This window comes from Canis aureus, chromosome 7 (genome assembly GCF_053574225.1).
Source record: "Canis aureus isolate CA01 chromosome 7, VMU_Caureus_v.1.0, whole genome shotgun sequence".
In the NCBI taxonomy this organism is placed as follows: Eukaryota; Metazoa; Chordata; class Mammalia; order Carnivora; family Canidae; genus Canis; species Canis aureus.
The window spans coordinates 67,768,574-67,790,640 of NC_135617.1; the positions used below are offsets into that span (position 1 = coordinate 67,768,574).

Here is a 22,067-nt window from a genome sequence, read left to right on the forward strand (position 1 = left end):
GGTTTGAACCTGAGATTCTGATTCCAGAGGTCTCACTCTTCCAATACGCCTGCAGTCTCTGTCATTAATGCTGTCACCAAATATTTCCAGTTCTTCCTTACACATGGTAAGACTGATCTTCCATACCCCCTTTGGCTAACACAATGTGAACAGAAGTGGTGAGCATCATTGCTGGTGTGACTTTTAAGGACCAGTGATCAGGGACGCCTGGGTGGCTCAGCAGTTGGGCATCTGCTCAGGGTATGATCCCAGAGTTCCAGGATCCAGTCCTGCATTGGGCTCCCTGCGAGGATCCTGTTTCTCCCTCTCCCTATGTCTCTGCCTTCTCTCTGTGTCTCTCGTGAATAAATAAATAAAATCTTAAAAAAAAAAAAAGAGCCAGTGATCACTGTCACATTCTCCTTTCCTTCTCCAGGAGTTATAGATACACAGTAAGAGCCACTCTCAGCCTTGGTCACTGAGAGAAGATGATTTGGAAAAGACAGCTGCCCCTACACCCCTCCCCCCCCAGCTGACCTGCTAGGGGCATGTAGGATGACAAAGAAACAACCCTGTCATTTTTTTAAGCCACTAAGATTTGGAGGTTGTTTGTTACTGCAGCACAGCCTAGCCCACCCTAGGAATCCATGCAATACTATCTCCTGTTGATTACCTTTGGCCTCAGTCCCTAAACATGCCTTCTCTCTGAAACTCCCCTACAGCATTGGCTCCACACTCAAATTTGAAAAGCAGCAAGAGAAAAAGGGAATCTGTCCCCTAAACAGGGCAGTGGGGACGTGTTTCAGAGATGCACCAGTTCCCTCACACCCAGAGAAGGGATCGTGCTGGATAAAACCACACCCAGTCCCTGGATGGCCTCAGATAGAAAGTGCCCTTCAAGCTTTTCTCCCATAGTCATTTATTGGCTCTCCTTAACTTTATTCCCCGCTATTGAAGTAGGAATGACTGGGCCGGCAGGAGGAGGGCCGGACTCCCACATCCTGGGAGCACTGCAGGCTGACTATGACCTTGCAGGCCTGGATCTGAACCTCCTCCTCAGGGTGGATGACCAGGGCAAGCAGCCGGTCTGCCAGTCGTGACTCATCCCCAAAAAGAGCTTCATGCAGAGATTGTTCATTGTAATGCCACTTCACAGCACGGTAGTGGGGTGAATTCCGGCCCTCACTTAGCCGCTCAGCAAACACCAGTACCTCGAACAGCAGACTCCCTGGCTGTGTGGTCTGAAACAGGTTCAGGAAGTTGGAATGCACCTATAACGGGCGTAGAGAGACAATGGCAAAGAAATCCAAGACAAGTTCTGAAGTTCTTCAATTTTCCTATTGCCTCAATTCTCCAGTATACCTAAGTTTCAGATTCAACTGTATAGGAATTTTTTAGTTTTCCTTTCATTATCACTAACATAATTGCACAATGGTCATAAAACATGAGAGATATGATCATAATATTGATTCTGAGAAATCTGTTGAGTCAAACTTTAAAGCTTTGCATGTGGCTAATTTTTATAAATATTGTGTGTGCTTGAGAGGAATATACACTTATTAATTGTAAAATGTTCTAGGTGTGTCTAATAGCTCAAGCTTATTTATGGTATTCACAGCAAATTCACCCTTACTGGTTTTAGATTTTTATCTATTAATTGCTGAAAAAACAAACCTCCTAAATCTTCCATTGTGATGGTAGATGTGTCAATTTTTCCTTACAATTATTCAGCCATGAGAAAGAAGGAAATCCTGCTGTTTGTGACAACATGAATGAAGTTTGAGGACATTATGCTAAGTCAGATAAGTAGACAGAGAAAAACAAATACTGCATGGTATCACTTATTGGTGGAATCTAAAGAAAAAAAGTCATACTCAAAAACAGAGTAGAAAAGTGGTTGTTAGGAGCTGGTGGTGTAGAAGAAATAGGGAGACATTGGTACAAAGGTATATAAACTTTCAGCTATAAGATGAATAAGATCTGGGGGTACCTGGGTGGCTCAGTCAGTTGAGCATCTGACTCTTGATTTCAGCTCAGGTCATGATTTTAGGGTTGTGAGATTGAGCCCTGTGTTGGGCACCATGCTAGAGAGATTCTCTCTCCTTCTCCCTTTGCCCCTTCCCTTGCCATGTGTGTGTTCTCTCTCTTAAAAAAAAAAAAGCCTATAAATGTAATGTAAAACATGGTGATTATAGTTAATAACACTGTACTATATGATTGAAATTTGCTGAAAGAGTAGAACTTAAATGTTCTCACACATACAAAAAGATAAATATGTGAAGTGGTGGATGTGTTAATCAACTAGATGGTGAGAATCCTTTCACAATGTATATGTGTATATCAAATCATCACTATATACACTTTAAATATTTTACAATTTAGTCTATTATACCTCACTAAAACTGAAAAAAGAGAAAAAAAATTCCTTGTAATTCTATCAAGTTTTGCCATATAAATATGAGGTTATGTTATTAGGTTCACGTAAGTTTAGAGTTCCTTTGGCCTCTGAACCACTGTTATGTAGTGACCCTCTTTATTCCTAATATTGGTTTTTGTTATAAGTACTTTTTCTCTAATATGAAAACACCTATATTTCCTTTTGTTTTGTCACTGGATACCTGGCTCTCAATGTTCAGAAAGCCCCTTAAAGGAGAATCTCTCTCTCAATAAAACAAATTCTCATTCTATTCAGAGAATGGAAGAGGAGATAGTTTTTAATATACACAGTACAAAAGCAGGAAGAGAAATAAAATGATCTTGTTAAGGCTAAGTATGTCTAGGGAAATCCATGATTCTTCCTTCCCCAATACCTGAGTTGGTATCTATTAACACTTCTTCAGTTCCTTTCTCACCTGGCAGTTGAGAATATCATAGAGAAGGTCGTTTTTCTGTGCCAAGTAGCTCAGCAATCGTATAGCTTGCACCTGAATAAAAGAAAGAGTAAAGCATGAGAAGGCAGGTGAATGTGGGCCTCAGCAGGGAAAGCACAAATCTCTCTCCCTCTCCCTCCCTCTAGGTGCTGTGCCAGGGCTGGTCAAGGAGGGCAGGGCATGGGCCATGGTCCTCAGGCACCTGTGCCAGGATATAGTCTGACTGCAGGATCTCCATCAAGGCAGGCATCACCCGTCGCAGCTGTGGATGTACATAGTCGGGCAGTGAGAGGCTGTTGAGAAGTCTGAGGCCTGCAATGTGCAGCTCCGAATCCCAGATGGTGGAGATCAGTTCCAGTACCTTGATGGAGTGTTCCTGGGGGTGGAGCAGATGAGGGGAAAAGGAACTGCTTTTATGTAGTGATTCCCCAACACTATGCCCCACTCTTCCCTGCTTGCGCCCAAGCCCTGTAGACAATTCCCTCTAACTTACACTCTCAACGTGACTTGACCTAGTTGGCCATGCCTATCCCCTTTCTGCCCTGGGCTTCTCCCCCACAGACTTCTTTCCTGGTTCTTCTGCCCAATCTTTTCTTCTCTATCTTGATCACTCCCTCAGTGATATCATCCAGACTCACAGTTTTAAAAATACTGTTGATGCTAATGCCTTTCAACTTCCCGACTCCAGCCCAGACCTCACCCTGAACACCAGATTCATATATTCAGGTGCCAATTCCACTCCTTCCCCAGAACGCTTTTTTTCCCCCAAGATTTTATTTTTATGTCATCTCTACACCCAACGTGGGACTCAAACTCACAACTCCGAGATCAAGACACACACTCCACCGACTAAGCCAGCCAGGTGCCCCTTCTCAGAATGCTTAATAGACCTCTCAGAGTTAACACATACTCAGCACCCAAACTGTTTTTTTCCACCAACTTCTCTGTCTCTGCTTTGGGTTGCACCTCCCTTCCAGTTACTCAGGTCAAAAATCTGTGGTCCTCTTTAACTACTTTGTTTTTCCTCACATTGCTTTTTGAATCCTTCAGAAAATTGTTAGCTCTACCTTCAAAATCTATCAACAGTCAAGCTGCTTCTACCAACGTGTTCCAAGCCACCAACATTTCTCACTTGGATTTCTGCAATAGCTTCCTGTCTCCCTGCTTCCATCCTCTCCCCCTAAACCTACTTTTAGGACAACAGACATATTAGACATGTCACTCTTCTGCTCAGGTCCCTAGTTCATTCAGCATAAGAGATAAAGCCCTTACAGTGGCTTACAAGGTCCAATATATTCTGCCTCGCTCCCTCCACAATTTCTTTGACCTCATCTCCTCTTCTCCTCTTTGCTCCCATGGTTGCCATAATGGACTCTTAGCCATTCTTTGAGCATGCCAAGTACACACTTATCTTGTTTTTGCGCAAGTTGTTTTCTCTACTTAGAATGCTCTCCCTCCAGATAGTCATAGCTCACTCTCTTACACCTCCAAGACTTTTCTTTAATGTCACCTTCTCAGTGAGGCCTTCCCTAACCACTCACTTCTTTAAGACTGCAACCATTCCCACCCTAGCCTTCCTTACCCTCCATCTTTATTTCATTCTTCTCCACAACACTGTCACATGCAACACTTTTTATTTTTGAAGATGATAACTCTCAGGAAGTTGCCAAAAGTAGCCCAGAGACATCCTGTGTGCTCTTCACCCAGTTTCCCTCAATGGTTACACCTTATGTAATTATAAACAATATCAAACCTAGGAAATCAGGATTGGTACAAATTCGGATTCCTCATTTTATTACATATGTAGTTTCATGTAACCACCACTGCTATTGACAGATTATTCCATCATAGTTTTCCCATCTCCCTTGTGGGACTCCATTATAGTCATATTTACCTCTCCCCACCCAAACCAGCCCTAACCATTGATAACCATGCAACTGTTTTCCATCTCTATAATTTTGTCACTTTGAGAATGTTGCGTACATTGAATCATACTTTGTGACCTTCTGAGATTGATTTTTCACTTAGTATAATGCCCTTGAGATCCAAGCTGTTGTATCAATAGATTACTCCCCTTTATTTCTGAGGAGTGTTCCATGGTACAGATTACCACAGTTTATAACCATTTACCTGTTGAGAGGCATTTGGGTTGTTTCCAGTTCTACGGCAAACGAGGTGCATACAAATAATTGTGTATAGGTTTTTGTGCAGATATTAATTTTCATTTCTCTAGGATAAATGCATAGGAGTGCAACTACTGAGTAAATGTATCACTTATTTTTTGTTTGTTTTTCAGTAGTCTCTGTACCCAGCGTGGAGCGCAACGCAGGGCTTGAACTCATGACCTTGAGATCAAGGCCAGAGTTGAGATTAAGAGTTGGACTTTCAACCAACTGAGCCACCTAGGTGCCCTGATGGTTTGTTTTTTAAAGAAATTGCCAAACTATTTTCCAGAGTGGGTGCTGTACCATTGTATATTCCCACCAGCAACATATGAGAAAGCCCATTCCTCTCTATTTTCACCAGTATTTGGTGTTGTCACAGATTTTGAGTTTGGACTACCTAATAGGTGTATAGTGATATCTCATTGTGGTGTTAATTTGCATTTCCCTAGTGCCTACTGATGTTAAACATATTTTCATGGGCTTATTTGCAACTCCTAGATCTTCTTCAGTGCAATATCTCCAAGTCTTTTGCCCATTTTCTAATTGGAATTTTTAAAAGACTGAGTTTTGAGAGTTCTATATGATCTACATATGATCATCTACATATGATCCTTTGTCAGCTATGTGCTTTGCAAGTATTTCCTTCCTGTCTGCAGCTTGTCTTTTCATCCTCGTAACAGAGTACCCCACAGGGCAAATGTTTTTAGTTTTGATGAAGTCCAATGTATCCATTTCTTCCTCTTATAGATCACACTTTTGGTGTTATTTCTAAGGACTGTTCATCAAGCTCTAAGTCCCGAAGATTTTCTTTGAAACTGTACCATCACCCCCTTACTAGCTTCTTTATAACCCTTCTTCTGCCGCACTTGTTACATGAAACATACTATATATTTCACTAATTTATATATTGCTTGCCTTGCCCTTCTAGAATATGTCTCACTGGGACGACGATCTTTCCTGCTCTGCTCACTGCTGCATGTCCAACGCCTAAACACAAAGTTAGCGCTCAATATACATCTGTTGAATGAACAAAAGGATCTTGGCTTCTGAGATGCAAGATGCTTAGACTGAGATATTTTTTTTAAGATTTTATTTATTTATTCATGAGAGACACACAGAGAGGCACAGAGACACAGACGAAGAAGAACCAGGCTCCTCACAGGGAGCCCGATGTAGGACTCAATCCTGGGATCACACCCTGAGCCTAAGGCAGAGGCGCAATCCCTGAGCCATCCAGGCGTCCCTGGACTGAGAGATATTACCAAAGACAGATAACTCCACATGCTACACTTCTGTGAACCATGTAAGAGGATGGCAAGAATCCTGGAATGAGGATCACAGCATTCCCATTAGTACCAGTTTCTCCCTGCCCCAACCCTTTGTTGTCCACTAAGACCTGAAGGACAGGTAAGAGTTACTCTGGGGTAGTGTTTAAGGCAGAAGGAACAGCAGGTGCAAGGGCCAGCGAGCGAGTAGGAGAGCATGAAACATACACTGTGAATGGCTAGGACTGGGGCAAGGAGGTGGAGGATCATGCTCTTCATGATGAGTCTTGAGGAATACCAAGCAGAGGGTTGATGGGATCAGATCCCTCTGGACAAAATGGTCTTACTTAGGGAATGAGGGCAAGGCCCATTTTGGACAGGCTGGGTTAGGGAGCCACTAGGATGTCTCAGTGGAGCAGCTGGCTGGGTCTAGGGGTTTGGGGGAATTCCCAGGCTATGGACAGAGATGCAGGAAAGCACATCTAGATGAAAACTGAGGCTAGGGAGTGGCTGCTTTTACCCAGAGAAAACAGGGATCAGGTCCCCACAATACCCCGGGCAAAGTGTTACCCAAGCCAGCTGCATCAGAATTTCTGGGTAGGCTTGTGAAAAACATAGCTTCCCTCCTAAACTAGACTCTCTAGGTATGGGGTCCTGAAATCTTCATAATTAACCAGCTCTGCAAGCAATTCTGATATGCTTGAGAATTACAGACTTAGGAAAACTCAGAGGCCCAAATAAAGGTGGCGAGCAAGCGAAGACCTAGAGACCTTTTTTTCTCTTTTTTCCAAAAAGAGGTGTTTTTTTTTTTTTCTTTCTTTCTTTTTAAGTAGGCTTCATGCTCAACATGGGGCTTGAACTCATGACTCTGAGATCAAGAGCACATGCTCTACTGACTGAGGCAGCCAGGTGCCCCTCTCCAAAAAAGTTTGATACAAAAAATTTAAATGAAAATACCAAGTTTTGGGGAGGAACTACAATGCAATGGGAACACTCAAGGTAGAGGGTGTAAATTGATACAACCCTTTTTGAAAAGTTGGGCATACCTTTTCACCTAGTCATTCCACTCCTGTATATAGGTCCTAGAGAAAGCTACCTATATTCTCAAGGGCGATTTATACAAAAACACTCATGGCACAACGTGGAAACAATTTTAATACCTACCGATGGGCAAATGGATAAATAAAATTGCAGGATATTCATGAACGAGAACACTATACAGCAGTGGAAAACAAGGAAACCAAGCTATCCACACAAATAAAGGTGAATCTTTCGATGTTGTGGGGAAAAGGCAAACCACAGCATACAAACTACATACTTCCAGATACATGAAGCTTAAAAACATCCCAAACTACATTTTGTCTATTCATTTATTATCTGCCTTGCCTTGCTAGAATTTGATACCTGCATATATAGCAAACCATACAAAAAAATCAAGGAATTGACGCACAAAATGCAGGAAATAATTGCATCTGTTTGGGGAAGAGATCAGATTGGGGAGGGGCATCTGGAGCATCTTACCTATTGGTCGTATTCTATTTCTCAGCCGTGTGTTTTGCTTTATAGTTCTTTCTATTGCACACATATAAAATGTTTGTAAGTTTTCAATATTTTACTTATGTTTTGATTCAGAAGAAACCATTTGCTAGAGAGAAATTTGGAAGTCAAGGAAGAGGAGTTGTTTTTTTAAGATTGGAAGGATTACAGCATGTTGAATACTACTGGAAAGGAGTAGGGGGGGATCCCTGGGTGGCGCAGCGGTTTGGCGCCTGCCTTTGGCCCGGGGCGCGATCCTGGAGACCCGGGATCAAGTCCCACATCGGGCTCCCGGTGCATGGAGCCTGCTTCTCCCTCTGCCTGTGTCTCTGCCTCTCTCTCTCTCTCTCTGTGACTATCATAAATAAATAAAAATTAAAAAAAAAAAAAAAAGAAAGGAGTAGGGGAAGGTCATATGAGACGAAGAAACTAATTAAGGAGAGGCCATTACAGAAGGAATGGGATCCAGGACTGAGACTGATGTTGACCATAGACAGGAAAAAAACCATTTTTTTACAGCATCAGCCAGGAAAGATGGGTGTGGAAACAGATAAGCGGGGGAACAGTTTGTGGCTTATATTTTCTCTACATGGTAGTAGTGAAGGCATCAGGGGCCCAGCCACCAGCATCAGACCAACACAGCACAGGGGGGGGTAGTATAATATATCTGATCTTTGTCCCTGGTTCTAGGCACAGAGCTCCTAAAATCTAAAATCTTTGCATTTGCTGGGCGCCTGGGTGGCAGTCAGTTGGGCATCCGACTCTTGGTTTCAGCTCTTTTCAGCTCGAATGAGATGGAGTCCTGTGTTGGAGCCCTGTGTTGGGCTCCATGCTCAGCACAGAGCCTGCTTGAGATTCTCTGCCTCTTCTCCTTCTGCCCCTCCCCATGTGCACGCTCTCTCTAAAATAAATAAAATCTTAAAAAAAAAAAAATCCTTGCAATTGCTGGAAGGGCCTTTTGTTATTCGTAACAAGCTCCTCTCAGCTATCCCAGAGCTTATGCTGATTAGGTGACTCAAGGTGGGTGGTAGACAGCTTCTGGATGGGGAGGGGAGCTAGTGGCCTGAAAGGCCAAGCTACAATTAGGAGGTTGGAGAAGGAAGGGAGGGGTTAGAGATTGAGTTCACTCACCAATGACCAATGATTGATCAATCACTCCTACATAAAGAAACCTCCATAAGTACCCCTAAAGAACAGGGCTCAGAGAACTTCCAAGGCTGGTGAACAGGTTAAGATGCTAACAGGGTGGCATGCCTAGAGAAGACACAGAAGCTCTGCACACCCCCCCCCCCCATACTTTGCCATATAGGTCTCTTCCATTTGACTGCTCAATTGCATCTTTTATAATAAACTGGTAAATGTAAGTAAAGTGTCTCCCTGAGTTCTGGAAGTCATTCTAGTGAATTATGAAACCAGAGGAGGAAGTACTGGCATGTGAAATGTACTGGCTTGTGAAGTGGGGGGGGGGGGGGGGCAATCTTGTGGGACTGAGCCCTTTACCTGTGGGGTCTGCACTAACCCCAGGTAGACAGCGTCAGAATTAAGTCGAACTGTAGCACACCCCATTGGTGTTGAATTAGCTGGTACCAGAAAGAATCTCGGTGCTTTCTGCTGTTTGGGGCTCCAAGCATCCCTGCTCAGTTTCAGCATGAGATTCAAAGATTCATGGCCCTTGAGGAGGGTCTTACTTAATTACAAGGAAAAGCATATTTCTGGATTACAAACTCAGACCCAAACAACTTCTGGAACATGACCAATTATCCAATGCTCATTAAAGAGCCCATGGCTTAAAAAAAAAAAAAAATAAAGAGCCCATGGACTACAGATATTCTGTGTTCTCCATCCCACCACTTGCCTCTGACTCACCTGGATTTTAAGCCTGAATTTTCTGATGCCAGAGAAAGCTTTAAGTGTGTTCAGAGCTTGGATTTTGACACTGTTGTCGTTGTCATCCAGCATGGAGCCCACCAACCTGATATCATCATTAGTACAAGCAGAGGCCTAGAGTGTGCCAGGAGAGACAGAAGAGGCGGGGAGAAGCAGGTGTCCTGGGCTCCCTGCCTGCCCCACATGTCACCAAGGCCCCTCAGCAAACCCCTCCTGCCATCAGCCAGAAAGACAGGTCCCAGGGCACAAGTCTGGCCAACCAAGGGGGGTGGGGTGGGGATCAGCTGTAGCCCCCAGGGGCCAGGCTGGCTGGGAGGGACCTCCTGCTTTCTTTCCCTCACCTCAGCCTCCAGCAAGTACACACAGCGCGTGATACTGTGCAGGATCATGCTCTTGGCGTACTCATCCTGTTTGCACTCCAAAGAGTTGAGGAGCCTCCGGAGCTCACCTGAGTCTCGCCCGTGCCGCTCTCGTTCGACCGCCAGGCCTAGACAGCCACCCCAGCCCAGTTCAGGCTGTGGACTCAGATGTGATCAAAGAATGGGGTTGGGAAGAGGGGGAGAGGGACCTGGGGACAAGGCTGCCTTGCCTTTTCTGAAGAGGCCTTCTTGCTCTATGCAGGACCGCCAGATACAGCTGAGCTGCGTGTACTGCACGAGGGTACTACATCTAATGATGTATCATTCAGATCATACATGTCCTGGTTTTGTATATTTACTATAACAATGTTCTGGCCTACAGCAGTCCTATGTGGCATCTTGTCATAATCAGTACATGGCAGGGATATCCCAACAGATGGCAATCAAGAGCCTTGCAGAAGGGTGCCTTTTTCTACTTTGCACAAAGTTGTTGTGTGGACTAGAGGAGGCTCTGTGCATCCAGGTAGCCCAATTTTCCCTTAGGTAGAATTGCTAACGCCAAGTTTCCAAGCAGTAGCATCCTGGCAGCTGGAGTGAAGGTAGAATTTGGAGACCCGCCAGGTGAACCCTGAGGAGTCACTTGAGTACCATCTACTACCTGGGGCCTCTGAGCTAGCATCTCGAGGACGGGTTTGAGGAAGATGGTGAAGAGGAAGGAAGGGGGAGAGAGGAACCTGGAGGAGTCACCTTTGGGCCCTCCCACACTGGAAGCCTCGAGAGCCGGTGCCTCCTGGGGCAGAGCCCTCTCCCCAGGGCCCGTACACTCACGGGCGATGCAGATGGGTGAGGCAGTGCAGAGCGGCGGCTGGCATTTTATGCCCGCCCTGATGGCCTTGTAGAGCAGATAGACGAACCCAGCACCTGTGGCCAAGCCCACGACACCCTTGCGGATGTCCAGATGCCCCAGGCACCGGGGGATGCTCATGCCCATGTCTTCAGTGCGGCCTTGCACCCGGGTGGGAGCTAGGCCCAAGGCACCTGGTGAGGGCCTTCTGGAACCAGAACTCTAGCAGGGCCAGGAACCAGGGTGCCAGAATCAGAACCCTGGGCAACAAAGGAAACTGGGGAAACAGGACAGAGAGTGGGTATAGGAAAATGGGGCTGCCAGGAGTGCTTGGGAGGGAGGGATCAGCTTCAGAGGCTGTAGGAAATCAATCTCAAGACTGTAGGGGAGTAAAAAGTCTGAAGGCAGGAAGGTCCACCACATCCCCTCTTCTTTAGGGGATCAGGTTGGTTGGGCCCCAGCAGGCTGCTCCGGAGGCTGCTTTCCTCCATTAGGGGGCAGCAGAGGCCCAACTTCTGGGCTGGTTCCTTTGGAAGTTTCTGGGAGGGACATTTGGGATGAGCCCATTAGGTACCAGCAAGGCTGGTCTCTCACTCTCTGGCCTCCTATCTTTTATTTCTTCACCATGGATTCACTGCTGGATCTCGAGATGTTTCTACAGGCAGGGCTCCCTTCCATCAAGGGGAGCACTTTATAAAGTGTTGCAGTCCACAGGCAAACCCATCATCTTCCAGAAGTATCTTCCAGTAGTTCCCCTGTAGTGGGTAGTATCTACTGGTCTGTCTAGAAACTCTTGAAGGCAGCTCTCTCTCCCTGCATCTCCAACATTTGGGAGAGTCCTGCACTTAGTAGGTGCTCAAATCATCACATCTGTCATTCTTTGAGGACTTGAGTGCACAACAGTGACAGAGGATCTGGTTACAGGGGCTCCAGGCCCATTTAAGCAGTGTGACACTGGAGAAGAAAGGGATGGACTGCCTTGGCCTAGGTCAGTCTGTGCACTTGCGATCTGAGGGGATCCAGAATTACCACTCTAGAACTCCAGGAATAAAATTGGGTAGGTTTGTACCTTTACATGATGGGGCCTATATTGGAGTAGCATGGTCCAGTGCCCAGCACCCTGCCCCACCCCATTCCCATAAGATAAGATGAGGCTTGGGATCCCTGGGTGGCGCAGCAGTTTAGCGCCTGCCTTTGGCCCAGGGCACGATCCTGGAGACCTGGGATCGAGTCCCACGTCGGGCTCCCAGTGCATGGAGCCTGCTTCTCCCTCTGCCTATGTCTCTGCCTCTCTCTCTCTCTCTATCATAAAAAAAAAAAAGATAAGATGAGACTTGAGGCCTCCCGTGGAGACAGAAAATGCCACCATCCCAGAAACATGAGAGTCCAACTTTGGGGGATTTGATGTCCACCAATAAGATGGGGCAAGTGAGACCAGACCCTTCCCCACTTGTCCCCTTACCCTCTGGCCTCACCTCCTGGGACAGAAAAGAGAGGGGATAAGCTCCAAGAAAGGCTCAGGCCCAGAGCCAGCACTGAGCATGTACTAGAATAGGGCTTTGAGCTCCCATTGGAAAGTTCTAGGTCCTGCTCTACACTTGGGCTTTCAGGAAACAGGGAGAGAAATAACATTCCCAAGGCTGCTGCACCCATCATACACCAGACTGTAGGCAACACTCCCAGGTGGCTGTTCTCTTCCCTTCCTGTTTTCTGTCCTCAGCCCTCCTCAAGGGTCATTCGTAGCACTTTACCAAGCTCCAAGGTGGGTGACTACATGGACTCTGTGCTGAGGGGTGACAGAGGCCCCTGGAGGCCTCCCTGCTGCCATGGAACCACCTGTCATGCCCCATGAACTTCAGGCAGGAAATGGCTGCTGGATGGGACTGCTTTAGTTTCCAAGGCTACCCTAGTGGATCTGAGGAGAGACCCTTCAGAACAAAGTTCTGGGGAGGACCCAGAACTCCTGGCTTCTCCAGTCCATGGACTTGATTCTGCAACCCTCATTTCCTAAGCAAATGCAGTGCTCCCCTGTTCTTTAAGGATTTCCAAAGAAGAAAAGTTCCTTCTTGGCTTTAACCTGACTCCTTCCTACTACACCTAAAGCCCACTTTTGGTTCTGCTTTGAAATGAAGCAGAGGGATTAAGAGGCAGAGGCCATCCCCAGAGTGACAGTTTCACTAATCCACAGCACAATGAAACACACACACACACACACACAGGAATGTCCATTTGTTGGTGTAAAGCCAATGACTATACATTCTTGGGAATAGCTGATTTTGATTCAGATGAGGTCTTTCTTACTTTGAGAATTAAAATCCACTTGCCCTTATGAAATAATGGTGGTAACAGATGGTAGTTGTGTTCTGAATGTTCTTAGGGTACATGAATTAAAGCTGCAACTTTGTAAGGACTTGGCTGTTGTTTTCTTGTTTTGTCTCTTCTGTCAAATCCAAAGATCTGGAACCACTGATGAGAGAGATCTGAGATTCCATGTACACACTGCCAGCCCCCAAGTTTCTTACCTGTCCTTACCAGGGCAAAAAGACGTGGGCTGCCATAGCACACACCTCTCTGTCATCTGCACTGGCTTTCTACTTTCAAAGCCGATATTCCCATCATGGTAGGTGCAGTTTCGCTTAGTGAAGGAGTGTGGGCTCTGGCCAGACTGCCAGGGTTCGAAACTAGTTCAGTCACTGACTTAGCTTTGTGCTCTCTTTGTAGCTGACTTCCCTCCCTGTAAAATGGGAATAGTAATGTCTGCATGGGGTTGCTTGTGAAGATGAAGTACCCATCAAATGTCAACTGTAATCATTACTATTACAAGGTTTCACCTGGACCAAAATGTTGGGTGTGGGAAGGCAGTGAGCACACAGATGGTGGGCCTGAATGACACCTCTAAGACACATTATTCATCCCCTCTACCCCTCCCACCCTGCTCTTCTTCGGGCTAATCAACCTCAACTCCCCTAACCCATTTAATTGCCTGGAACAACTCTGGAGCACTCTTTGAAGCCCTCCCCCCAAATACTTAAACCAGAAGTGCTATTCCCCCCAGCCCATTCCCCACCTATGAAACCCCAGACTACTGGGCTCTGGTAATGAGTGTTTCAGCCTAGTTAATTAGAAAAGCTCTTGGAGGGGCTACTGTGCAAGACACAGTGTTAGACCATTTCGGTGGGTGACTCTGGAGAGGACCGGAGCTTGTATGGACAGGGGAAGCCAAGGGGAATCAGCCTACTCTACAATGAAAAGCTCACTGCAGACCCATGGGCTTGGGTTTGGGCAAACTCCATAATCCGGGCCTCAGTTTCCTCCTCCGGAATACGGGTCTACGGAAACTTACCTACTACCAGGAAGTGCTGCTGTCAGACTGAATGAGAGAACGTATGTTGTGACTCTCGGTGAACGGGGGGCAAAGCCTACGTGCGAGTTGCCCCCCCACCCGCGTCAGAAAGCCAGAAATAGGGAGGCGAGACGCTGGGGTGCCGCCCGCGCCCCGCCGCGGACCCCACATCGCCGAGACCGTCCCGCCCCAGCCGGCGCTTACCCCGGCCCAGGCACCAGATCGGGGGCCTCACGGCAGCTCGTTACTCCAGAGAAAGCGTGGGCCCCGCGAGAGACGCGGCGAAAGCGCCGGGAGCGGCGCCCCCAGAGGAGGAGGGCCGCGGAGGGGGGCGGAGGCCGCGCCTGTCCCCGCCCCGGGCCCCCCAGCAGCCCCCCCGGGCTACCTCCTCCCCAGGCGCGCATCCGGCGGCGGGCACAGGATGTTCTTTCGCTCCCGTCCCCCCGCCCCCCGCCCCCGCTCTCACTTTCCCTTCGCTCCCTCCCCCCACTCCCGCCGCGCCCGGCGCCGGCACCTAGTTTAACTCCTTCTCTCCCGTGCTCCGCGGCTCCGCGGCGCCCCCCGGGCTCCCGCCCCTCCCGCCTGCCCCCAGGACGCGAAGCGCGCCCCAGGGCTGCCCGGCTAGGGCGGGATCCCTTGGCCCGTCGGTGGGGAAGGGACGGAGAGGGATCCCGGGGGCTGAGGCCGGCATCTCCGGACCCCCGCTAGCTCGCTGGCGCCGGGTGGGCTGGCGGGGGGCTGGCCGCCCCCGAGCGAACCCCTGGCCCGCGGGGGATGGCCGGGCCGGAGCTGGGCGGTAGGGTCCAGGACCCCAACCTCATCCGCTCCCCCGGTCGGAGAGGAAGGGGCCAGGGGCTCCCGGAGAGGATGGAGAGGCCACGCCCCTCGCGCCTACGTCACTGTTTCCACGGCAACGAAGGGCGGGGAACCGGGCTGGAGGAGAGATCTTAGAGAAAGGAGGCTCCAGGCTCCGGGCTCCGGGCTCCGGGCGGGGCCGGGGCCGGGGGTGGGGGTGGGGAGGCGGCGGGGGCGGGCTTTTCAATCTGCGGCTTCACTCGCTGCTGCTGCTGCTGCTGCGAGAACTGAGGGAGGATCGGCTCTGTTCATTCAACAAACGTTCATTGAGCTTGAGCTCTGCTCGGCTCCCTGCTTAGGCGCGGGGTTCTGGTGGCTCGGGATCCGAACCCTGTCCTCACTCGTTATTGTGAGTTAGGGTAGCCTGGCCTTGCGCCCCGGGTCACGTCTGTAGAACCGGTGTAATGATTAATAGTGTCCTTTTTCACGCTCAAGTGTTCCAGTGGGTGGGTGGGTGGGTGGGGCTAGTTCAGGAAATCTGTCCCCCAATGCAGGGAAGAATTCCAACCAAACAAGGAAGAAGACGAGCCGTCGTCTGATCACTATGCAAAGGCACTTTCTTGGCCCTTTGTAGTCTCTCTGACCTTTGCCCCTCATTCTGCAAGGTAAGTATCACCAGCAACTTCCACAGATGAACAAACAGGCTCAGAGAGGTTGAGAGACTTGCCCAAGGCCAAACAGCTAAGTATTGGAATCCAGATTCAGGTTTATACAGCCTCCAGAGTTGCAGTGTCCTATCCCACGCTTCCTTCTCAAAATAAGTAGATTATATTAAATAAATAAATGAAAGATAACTATCCCTGACATAAAGGAGCTTATAATCTATGGAGTTGAAAAAATTACAGGACATAACTAAGCAATAAAATAGATTAGAGATTGAAGGCAGATCATAAGGCTCAGAGAGAAGTTGACCAAATGATCAAAGTTGGGTGGACATTATCAGAGCCTTCATGCAGGAGGTATTTTGAAGTGCTGAGGCCAAGATCACCAGGAGTGTGTGTGTGTGTGTGTGTGTGTGTGTGTGTGTATGAAATGCAGTGCCAAGAAAGAGAACAATCTAAGGACATCAGGGACCAGAGCTAGGCAAGCTGGAATCTCCCAATTGTGAAAAGATCCCTCTGTAAACCCACAGTCACCAACTGTACCCACTCACCTTTTAGCCTTCCACCCTCCTCAGTGGTTTTATGTGTCTTAGGGAAGCAGAGATTCCCAACAGGCAGCTGCACTCATTCCACTCTGCACTCAAGGTCTCTGCAGTTGGCATTTGGCACAGATTCATTGATGTTAACTTGAGTATCAGCTTCTCCCTTCCCCACCCGACTCAGAAGATTTGGTAGATTAAAAAATAGTCACTCTTCAAAACAAAAGGGCCTGAGCCCTGAGTACCAGGAACCAATAGGCTCTATGGGAATGGGGAGACTGAGTCGAGAGAGAAAAATGAGAAAACAGCACACCAAGTGGGTTGATCCCTTGACTAACATTTGCTGCCCTTCTGCTATGTACCAGGCCCAGGGCTAGGCTCTGTGATCTAGGCACACCACGAATGAGCCCAGGTCCCTTCATACGGAACACACAGGTTAGAAGTCGGTATACCCAGTACACCCGGTTGAGGAGTCTGAAGCTAAAAGCATACAACATAAATAGCATCTGAGAAAAACTATCCAGGAAAAACCTATGTAGGAGAAAGGAAAAACATAGGTCAGAAAGGACAGTGTGGCAGAGGCTGTGGGAATTTGAGCCAAAGGTGGAACCTATGGGGATAGAGAGGAAGAGGTGAATGAGAAAAATAAAGAACAATACATCTTGTAATAAAAGCAACAAAGGGAGGAATTTGGTAGTCGGTCAGATACGGGATGGCGAAGGAGAGAAAATAGTTAAAAATTAACCCATCTTCCCGGTGAGCGTGGGGGATGGGAGAGTCACAGTGGGCAGTGGGGAAGAGCTGGTGTGAGACAGGAGGACAAGTTCAGTCACTTCCAGGTCATGTGAGGGCAGATGTTCTGTAGGTGACTGGACTTGGAGACAGGGGAGTCCAGAAGGGCAGTGGGCTGCCTTGTCAGAGTGTCCCTGTCACAATAGATATGCAGACAGGTTCAGAACAATTACTGACCTGGGATACCACAGACAGATTTCATTCATCAGATAGAAGCTTGGAGTTGATGACAGTTAAGTTACCTTCTGGTTGGGACATTCGGTGAACACTGGCTGGGTGAGCACATTTGTGGGAAATAGGACTGTATGTGTGGGAAGGGGATCCATGGCCCAGGCCTGCATTGGCATCCATCTCCTCAGAGGGTGCCAGAGATGCCATCAGATGGCCCAGGGGCATGGAGCCCAGGTGAGGCACTTCAGCTGCCTGGGGTCCCTCCCCCAGCCCCACCCTCCAAGGCCCTGGAGCTCAGGCCTATGCTGGCTGCCAGGGCCTTTCCTGGAACTCAGCAGAGGACCGAGCCCCTCCCTGCCAGCCCTGGCACACTCCAGGCACAGCGTGTCCCCTGGGGCACCTTGCAGACACCCCAGGAGGCTAGGGTGTGGGACAGGTCTCCGCCTCCAGGAAAAGTCCTGCCCTGGGCTGTCATCCTCATAGTGGCCCCACCAGGACAGCAGGCACAGAGGAGGAAGAAGCTTTGTGGCTGGATGGCAGGATTCATGAGTCTTTGTTGTGGCTTTGGGTGGGAGGGTGGGTAAGGCAGAAAAGCAAGGTCTCAGGCTTCAAAGCACCTCCCCACCTGCTTCTCCCTCCCTCTGAGGAAATCTTCAGGGGCCTGGTGGTTTTGAAGGGAGGGGACAGGAAGAGACTCTAAACTCTGGGTCAGCCGAGGACAGAGGTGGGGGACATCTTCTTGCCCTATATCCCACTTCTCTCAGCATCCTTTTCCTGCAGCGCTTCACCACCCCAGAACAGATTTCTACCTCCATCTGCAGCGATGAGTTACATCCCACACACCAAGACCTCCGGAGGCCTCCCAGGATGGTGGGCTTTGGGGGAAACTGGGACTTGTACACAGAAGCTGCAGGCCGGGCCACACCTGGCGGGTGGCAGGCGGAGAGCGCAGCGCCCCTCCCGGTGGGGATGGGGCCGAGCCTGCTCCGCCGGGCTGGGGGCCGTGAGACACCGGAACGCAGGGGCGAGAGGGCAGAGGGATGCGCAAACGCGCCACGTGGAGGTCCCGCGCGGCAGGCAGGGGCGGGAGCCCGGGAGCCGGCCGCGCGCCCGCCCTCCCCCCGCCCCCCCGCCCCCCCCCGCTCGAGGGAGCCTCCGAGAGTCGGGTCGTCGCTGACCGCAGGCTGCAAGAGCGGTTGATCTGGTGAGCGAGCACACCCACTTACCCAGCTGCTGAGTCAGGCTGTTCTCGCTCCCCGCTCGCCCGCCCGCTCGGGACATTGTGTTCCAGCCCCGGCGCGCTGGCACCGGGCCCAGGCGCTCACACCAGCCTCCTCGCCCTGTTTGTGCTCGCGGCTTGCGCTCGGCGCGCAGCCTCCCCGCCGCCGCAGCCCTGAGAGCGCGCGCTGGGGCCCGGCCAGGGGCGGCCGGGGGCCGGTGCCGAGCCCCGGAGACGCGCGCCGGGCCGGGGGCGGGGGGTTCCTCGCCGCCTCTAGCCCGGGCTCCGGGCTGCCAGCACCCAGACGTCTCCATCCCCCACCTGAGCCCGCAGTGGAATCCCGGGCGTGTGCGGGACCCGAGCACAGTTGGGAGGGGTGCAGGTGTTCGTAGCTCCTCGAGGGAGAAGCAGCCACCCCGGCCGCCACCCGAGCCCCAGAAGCGCACGGTCCGGTCTGGAGGAGGATCGCCGAGCGCGTCAGCCCCACACTTGGAAGACCCGGGATGCAGTCACGTGACAACGGAAGCCCGCTGGAGGGGGCCTATTCGAGCGATTCCCCCGGAGGAGCCCCTCCTCGTGCCCCGGACCCCCTTCCCCAACGGCGCCTCGCACCATCCTGGAGGCTCCAGGGATTCCCAGGGGCTGGCGAACCGAGCCCAGCCCTCTGGGATAGCTGGGGAAACCCCTGGCCAGACGCCAGGAGTACGAAGGGCCGAGCAGTGGACTGCCGGGTGGAGAAGACGACCCCACACTGGAGCCTGACCCCTCCCTTTGTTCCAGCCCCAAACCCGGATTTATTCAGAACCACGTTTTCTCTTTACCCATCCGTCTACAGAAAGACGTCACTGAGTGCAGTTCCTGAAGGTTCCACTGCTTCCAAACCAAGGAGGGGACAAAGAACTTATCTGAGCACCTACCACATGGAAGGCTCTGTTGGGTCCTGCTAAGGATGTCATTAGAAAGTTGAAGACAATTGCTAAAGTCCTTTCATCTCCCACCTGCAACCTCCACAGTGTGCTGTGCCATTTCTCCTGCCAGGAGTGCCCATCCTCCGCATACCCATCTCTTAAGCTCCAACTCATAAAAGCCTGCTTGAAACAGCGCCAGCCAAACCTGATTCCTCTCCCTTCTGAATGCCCAGCACATTCAGTCTGTACCTTTCTCGCAGCACAGCGTGTGGCCTGTCTCATATTCTAGTGATCTGTTTACTAATCCAGCTCTTCTAACCAGATTAAAAAGTCCTTGAGGCAGAAACAAAGTCTGCCTCTTTGAGGCCTCCGCCATCACTTGAGCTCATCCCCCACAGGCCCAGCTTGGCACTGGATTTGATGTTCAGTAAATGTTGGGTGTATTGAAATGATTTCCTGCCCTTGGGCAGTTTGCAGACCAGTTGAAGAGACAAACAGACAGCTCGTGAGGTTAAATAATAACCCAAGCCAGCAGGTGGTGAGTACCAAACGTTGAGTTATAGGGACTCAGGAAGGAGGTGGTGATATGGGAGAAAGATCCCAGGAGGTTCTAGGCCTTGAGCTGTGTGTGTGGAGGAGGAGAGAGGAGGTGTGGAGGTGACTCATTCTGGTTGACATCACCACCAAGCAGCCTCCATGCTAGCCTCTTTACATGCATTATCTCTAATATTTAGGTGGAGGAGGAGGGTAGGTTTGGAAGGAGTGGAGGGGATGGTGCCCAAGCCAGACCTGCCCAGAGCTAACCAGAGCGTAGAGGCAGCCTTGGATCTGGGCTCCCCACCCTCAGTTCCCGGGCACTGCCTGTTCCCTGGCCTGCCACGCCTGCACAGTACACCCAAGAGAGCTGCCCGGCACTGCCCAGCTCTGGATGCACTCTGGTCCCACCCTGGTGAACGACTGGCTGTGTGATCTTGGGCAAGGCACTTCCTTCCCTGCACCTCACTGCCATCTGTACCTCCCTTGCAAAGCTCTGTTAGTGCCCAAGCCATGCTTGCCATTTCCCTCATGGTACCTGGGCTGCTGTGGCTGCCTACACTGCCCTCCCCCCAGCCTCCTCTCTCTCCCCCACTCACTGCTCCCTCCCAGTCTGGAGCTGCTGAGAGGAACACTGGGTACAGAGTGTGAGCAGGGATAGTAGGTTTCCTGTGGTTGCAAAAGGAACATCGGGACTTTCCCTGCGGTGCCCGAGCTGTGGGAGAAGTGGGGGAGGAGGAGGCAGGGCCAACCTCGAAGGAACCTCTGCTCTCTTCCCTCCCCTTCACAGTGCTCCCAACTCTCCAAAAGGCTGGTACAGTTTGTTACGCTGGGGCCGGAATGTACCGTGTGTTTCATATGGCCTCTGTCCAGTCCTACACTGGCCGCTGTATATTTATACTTCCTTCTTCAGCTGTGGCATCCTGCTGTCAGGCAATCACCCCTGCTCTCATCTGCCCACCTCCCACCTGGGCCCTGCACCACCCCCCAGTCAGTCCTTGGGTTCCAAATTCTTGTGGGAGTGTGGGGTGGGAGGAGAAAAGTTGGATTCCAAAAGATAAAAAACCCCAGTTCCCTTTCTCTCTCTCATCACCCAGCCCTGCAACAGCCTCCAAGGTCATGGACCCTCCAGTTTGGGTCTGCTGGTTCTCTGGGCCCATGAGGTCCATCCTTGACACTCTTGTTTCCCCAAGTACTTTAGAAATATTCTTGAGCCTGGCTGGACAAGTGAGCTGAAGGCTCTATTTATGTTGCCTCCCCCAAAGCTTGGCAGACCTGTTAGTCCGTGATCCTCCCCCATCAGTCCCAGAGAACATGGCAGACATGGGGCCATGTCTGGGGGGGGAAGAATCAGACCCCCTTCCCCTCTAGGAATCACACAATCCTAATGGAAGCTGCAAGATGGAACTTGACACTTGGTGACTTACTGATTTTTCTGAGTCATGACCAGCTTAACCTCCTCAAAGTGGCTTTAGTGTTCAGAGAGTGATCTGGCCTTCCTCCCCCGGGAGCTTGTGACATTATTATTCACAATAATAGCTAATATCAATTGCTACCAGGGACCAAGTGTTGGGCTCAGGCCTTTGTACACACAAGCTCATTTATTATTCATGATTCTGGGAGGTGGATGCTGTTGTTAGCCTCCTTTGTCACTTAAGGAAACTGAGGCTCAGAGAAGTGACAGAGCTGGGATGCACATTAAACTCTACTATCAGTGCCAGCCTTTCTAAATAATCTGCCAGATTGCTCAGATCAGGTACTTAAATTGTAAGTCCTCCATTTCTCAGGCCTCAGGGTCTTCTTCCCTTCTTCCTCAAATGATTCCAGGAACGCTGCCTCCTTGGAGTGCATGCATGCCTCGAGGTATAATCTGATAGCCAGAAAACTGTCTTCAGCCCATTTGACAGGCTGAAACATAGAGGCCCCAGAGAACACTCAGTCAGTGTTGGAGCTCAATGGTCGGGCTTGCTGGCCAAGGCATCCTCAGTTGTCTCTCAGCCAGCTGGCATGCCTGCGGCCACTCACCCTCTCAGCGGGAATTAACTTTGCCTTGCTGTATTGATCCGGCATCAAATAAAAAAAAACAGAGGCTGAGTCTCTGAACTTGGGTCTATCTGTGGTACTCAGTGACATGAAGGCACAGCCTCTCTTAGGACCTGGGCACAGCAGGACTTTGGGAGAAATCACTATCGTTAATGT

General features: G+C 50.0%; 1 protein-coding gene and 1 long non-coding RNA gene across 3 annotated transcripts; one reads left to right on the forward strand and one right to left on the reverse strand.

Annotated features, from left to right (window-relative positions):
- Positions 1-881: 881 nt before the first annotated feature.
- Positions 882-12,054, reverse strand: ARMC12 (armadillo repeat containing 12). Of its 2 annotated transcripts, none has more exons than XM_077904296.1 (6): positions 10,809-12,054; positions 10,044-10,189; positions 9,682-9,816; positions 3,052-3,225; positions 2,832-2,903; positions 882-1,250 (listed from the first exon to the last, which is right to left on the reverse strand). In XM_077904296.1, the coding sequence occupies exons 1-6, from the start codon at positions 11,050-11,052 to the stop codon at positions 918-920; spliced, it is 1,104 nt and encodes a 367-aa protein (XP_077760422.1). In that variant the 5' UTR covers positions 11,053-12,054; the 3' UTR covers positions 882-917. The 2 variants fall into 2 exon arrangements, with proteins under 2 accessions (XP_077760422.1, XP_077760423.1); XM_077904297.1 differs by having other exon boundaries at positions 10,890-12,023.
- A 3,225-nt stretch (positions 12,055-15,279) lies between these two features.
- LOC144317633 (uncharacterized) lies at positions 15,280-18,280 on the forward strand. The gene is made up of 3 exons (XR_013383635.1): positions 15,280-15,452; positions 15,598-15,708; positions 17,988-18,280. It is a non-coding gene; the product is annotated as an uncharacterized LOC144317633 (long non-coding RNA).
- The last annotated feature ends 3,787 nt before the right edge of the window (positions 18,281-22,067 follow it).